This window comes from Solanum dulcamara, chromosome 10, assembly GCF_947179165.1.
Source record: "Solanum dulcamara chromosome 10, daSolDulc1.2, whole genome shotgun sequence".
Taxonomy (NCBI): Eukaryota; Viridiplantae; Streptophyta; class Magnoliopsida; order Solanales; family Solanaceae; genus Solanum; species Solanum dulcamara.
The window spans coordinates 9,163,236-9,168,138 of NC_077246.1; the positions used below are offsets into that span (position 1 = coordinate 9,163,236).

Below are 4,903 nucleotides of genomic sequence, written 5' to 3' on the forward strand. Positions count from 1 at the left end.
AAATGTAAGAAAGAAAACAAAAATTATGAAAAATTTTAAAAATATATTTATTAATTACATTTTAATAAATATTTTTATGTATAACATAATTTAAAAGTAGTATATCTATAATCGGATCGGTTTGGATTCGGTTTGACTTTTTTTAGTTAAAATCAAACCAACCCTATAAATGGTCGGGTTTTTTTTTCCAAACATCAAACCAAGTTAAATCAAACCACTAGTCAATTTTTTTTTCCGATTTAGTTCGATTTGTCGGTTTGATGCGGTTTGTTGATTTCTTCTCTACAGCCCAGTTACTTTTATGTGACTTTCAACTATTTCAAGTTTAAAAAGGTGTGTTCTTTCACCTTGAAGGTTTGCTCGTGAAACAAAAGGAAGTGAAAAATCCGAGGTTATCCATTGCCAATTAAGATCGTTGAGTATAATTTCCTACCTTAAGACTCATTAAATGAGGAAGTACTTTATATTGAAATTTTATATCTGTTCTCGAAATTTGAACATGAATTCTTTAATTAAAGGGGGAGTCATCTTACCTCAATTATTTATTTATTTTTTACTCAAAACTATGAATTTTGGAATAAAAATTACATGAATATTATGATATACATAAATCAAAAATTACAACCAAACACAAAATAAAACAATCTCACATATTATCATAAAATTATTATCTTTATTCCTTATACCAAACAGGAATATCCTCACGGCCGCCTCGTCTTAGACAGTAATAATAAAACCACAAATTGATGAGTAGGTTCATTAAGGCAATAGAAAAATAATTTTTATGAATCAAATAGGACTTTAAATAAATATTCCATTTGTAACATAATAAACAAATGTTAAGAGAACCCCACGTTCTTACCTCTCTTCGCGACTACTTCAAACCTAATATAATTATGTAATAAAAAAGAAAAAAATATATAAATCTTAACTATACTAAGTATAAAAGGAGAGGAACCTCTTTGCATTTTCTTCAAACCATAATTGAAATGGCAATTAATAATTCAAATTGTTTGTTGATTTCATTGATCTTTTTCCTAATTGCATTTGCTTCAAACCATGCAAATGGAGAAGTACTCAAAGTAGGGTTTTATCACAAAACATGCCCTCATGTTGAATTGATAGTGAAGGAAGTTGTTGATGATGTTATATCAAGAGTCCCTAGCCTTGCTGCCCCTTTGTTGAGAATGCACTATCATGATTGTTTTGTTAGGGTATGTATGTAAAATAAATTATTTTCTTACTAGCATTTTAGTGTGTGTCATGTATGAAAGTCTTTTCTTTTTAAAATTTACACAAAAAGATTATGGTGGTATAGCAAGTAATCTTGCCATTATTATCAGAAGTCTTAAGTTCGAACTCTAGAATAGAATCGTCTTTGATAAAAATATTTTAGCCCTAAAAAGAAATCTGACAAAAATCCTGACGAAACAAGTCCAAAGCAGGTATGAAGTGAAATTTTTTAGTAAAAATAATTTTGACGAAAAAGTCATGTTTTAGTGTTTTGGTTATCAGAAAATATATTCCTTTCTCCACCAATATTAGGGTAAATGAGTTCCCTACACTGGTGCACGGAAGTCATTTTCCTTACTTTTTATCTCGTCTTTTAACTTATATAATTCTTGTTCTATTAGCACTTTTAGACACACTTAGACAAGTTAATTTTATCATCAATATTTTTTTTTTCATTCATTAATCAAACATGAAAAAATATTAGTTTTCAACTCAAAAAAACAAAAAAAAGTTCATGAAAAATTGTCTTTCTTGGTATCAAATACACTTACTTATGTAGTATTTTTGCAGGGTTGTGATGGATCAGTTTTGTTGGATTCCCCAACAAAACAAGCTGAGAAAGATTCAATCCCAAATTTAAGCCTTAGAGGATATCAAATTATTGATAGAGTGAAGACTGCTATTGAAAAATCATGCCCTGGCATCGTTTCTTGTGCAGATATTGTTGCCCTTGTAGCTCGAGATGTCACTGTTGCGGTAAATATACGTGTTAAATTTGAGTTTAAGGGAAGAATAAAAAGAAAATTAACATTATCAAGTCATTATTCATATGTAAGTTTCTTAAATATAGATTTGAAATCTTAGAAAACAAAATATGTAACGTGCTATAACATGCATGTAAAGATAACTTGATGGTGCAACTATTACTAAAGAATTATTATTTTTCCATTAAATTTTCCACTGAAAAATATTTAGTGGTTATTCCGACAAATGTTTTAATTGAATTAGTGGAAAAGAAAAAATAGGAGTAATCTTCTTATATGAAAAAGTTAGGAAGATTTTCACTATTTCAGTGAGAATTTGTTTCCCACCTAATGAAATGGTTTAATGAAAAATGAGTGAAAAAATCATGATCTATAACATAAAATGTCCTACTAATACAAAAATTATTTACACCGACGATGCATATATATATAAATAAGCTTACATATTATGATCTCTTATTTTTGTAAATTAATTTAAATGTGATCAGGTGAAGGGACCATTCTGGGAAGTTGAAACAGGACGAAGAGATGGAAGTGTGTCAAATATAACTGAAGCTTTATTTAATTTGATTCCTCCTTTTGCAAACATAACATCATTGAAACAAGGATTCTTGCAAAGGGGATTAAGTGTCAAGGACCTTGTTGTATTATCAGGTAATTAACTCATTAATTAATGCTTCTAAACTTAAATATATATATAATGTTCAAGATATTTTCTTAAAAAATAATTATATAAGTTTTCTTACAACATGGACTTATAATAATTTTTAAAAATATGAGGTAAACATGACTTAATGGTTAAAACTACATTGACGGTGTATATAACATAGAAATAGTACGGCCACTTTTTAACCTTGTAATTGAAAAATCATTACTATCATGAAGTTTTAAATTTCATTCGTGAAATTTATCCATGATAATAATATTCTGAATCTTGTCCAATAAAATTTAGAACTTCATGACAATGACTATTTTTGCAATTATACAAAGGCTAAAAAATGATTGAAATTTACCGTTCGAACAAGTAGCTTTGCAATCCTTTATAAATTTATTTTTAATTTTATATTATTTTTATAAGCTATATTTATTTTTACATGTAAGAAAATATTAAAAAATAATACACAAGCTGAAAATATTGTTTTTTTAGTGGTCACTAGATATCATTTCCTCTAATCACCCTTTTGTTGAAATTGTATATATGATGTCAAAATATATTTTTTATGTATGTATAGTAAATATTGAATTTACTTGACTTATTCATGTATTTACTTATTTATATTATAATCAATTAATTTATTTAGTAAAAATCATGATTCTGCCCCCTAATTTAAAGTAGATAGTAATATTCTTCTTCCTATTTCTTGAATGAACAACTTATAGGTTCTCACACAATTGGAATCTCTCACTGCTCATCCTTCAACAATCGTCTTTACAACTTCACTGGAAAAGGAGATACAGATCCCGCATTGGATCCCAACTATATAAAAAGTTTGAAAAAGAAATGTCCACCAAATGACCAAAATACCCTTGTGGAAATGGACCCTGGAAGTGTTAGGACATTTGATAGTTCTTATTATAAGCTTGTGGCTAAAAGAAGGGGACTTTTTAGTTCTGATTCTGCTTTACTTGATGATAGTGAAACCAAAGATTATCTCAAAAAACAAGGAATTAATCAATATGGATCTACTTTTTTAAAAGATTTTGGTGAGTCTATGGTCAAAATGGGAAGGGTTCAAGTACTCACCGGAAATCAAGGTGAAATTAGAAAAGTCTGCTCAAGAGTAAATTAGAAAAGCCAAAAAGAAAAAAATAAATTGTGTTTGTCATTTAATATTGATGCAAGTTTATTTCTTGAATAATATGTGTTTGTCATTTAATATTTATGTAAGTTTATTGTCTTTCTATTATGGAAGATTAATAGGTAGTCCTATTTGGAAGTCAATGTAAAAAGTGTGAAAAATAGTGGAAAGTTTGATATTTTTGCACTTGTCATCCTTCATTTCTAAATCTAATTTTCTCTTTTGCATTTTTTGATTTATATATATATATTGCTGAATTTCTTTCTTATAAAAAAAAGTTTTTAATATAATATTTCTAAAGATTTCTTATTAAAACTTCTAAATATGTCGTTACTGTCAAGAAAATAATTAAGCAGATGAAACATCGAGTCTTGGAGAAGAATAAATAAGATCACAAAGCCATCTTTAATACAAATCTCATATACCTAAAAATTCTCATATGAATTTCTTTCATACAGTAGAAGAAAATACCTTTCATATGAATCTCATATTTACATCAAATACTCAAGTTTTTTCAAAATCAAGTAGGAAAAAGTGAACTTGAAATGCACAAATAGAATTAACGACACCTCAAATGACCTAATATCAAACATATTAACCTTAATCAAACATGATCTAATATGCTTAGATCTAATTAGTCAAAATATTGATGCATAAAAAAATTGAAAGTAGTAGAGAAAAACAATTAAGTCTCAATCTTTTTTCTACCATCATAAATCAACAATCAAATGGGTAATATATTTTTAAACTCAACAACATATTTGTCCACTCTGGCAATCAAAGATGTCGAGAAGAGTAACCTATTTCTTTCCTTATATATACATAATAGAAATGCAGATGGTCATACTAACTACAACTCCTATACAAAAAGATATTATCAAATAAAATTGATCAATAAGAAAGCAGTGCCAACAAACTACAAAGCAAACAGAAAGGACTTGTAACTTTGCCAAATTTCCAAACCAAGAACACATAATAAGTAAAAGGCAATTTTGACTTTAATAATCTCAGGGAAAAAACAAATAAACTCATTGAAGGAGAACTCCCAGAAATTTACAATTCGAACAAAAAATTACCTCCAATGTCAATAGCCAAATGTGAAATTTC

The 4,903-nt window shown here is 27.7% G+C and overlaps 1 protein-coding gene across 1 annotated transcript; it reads left to right on the plus strand.

Annotated features, from left to right (window-relative positions):
• Positions 1-981: 981 nt before the first annotated feature.
• On the plus strand, positions 982-3,933 carry LOC129871035 (peroxidase 27-like). Its single transcript, XM_055945900.1, has 4 exons — positions 982-1,214; positions 1,804-1,989; positions 2,486-2,651; positions 3,378-3,933. Exons 1-4 carry the CDS (start codon positions 990-992, stop codon positions 3,785-3,787), a joined length of 987 nt encoding a protein of 328 aa, XP_055801875.1. The 5' UTR covers positions 982-989; the 3' UTR covers positions 3,788-3,933.
• Positions 3,934-4,903: the final 970 nt, after the last annotated feature.

Bases quoted from the DNA above. Each gene is read 5' to 3' on its own strand.
- LOC129871035 (XM_055945900.1), top strand. From the start codon at position 990: ATGGCAATTAATAATTCAAATTGTTTGTTGATTTCATTGATCTTTTTC. The intron at 1,990-2,485 runs GTAAATATACGT...AAATGTGATCAG, and splicing joins CTCGAGATGTCACTGTTGCG to GTGAAGGGACCATTCTGGGA. The intron at 2,652-3,377 runs GTAATTAACTCA...AACAACTTATAG, and splicing joins GGACCTTGTTGTATTATCAG to GTTCTCACACAATTGGAATC.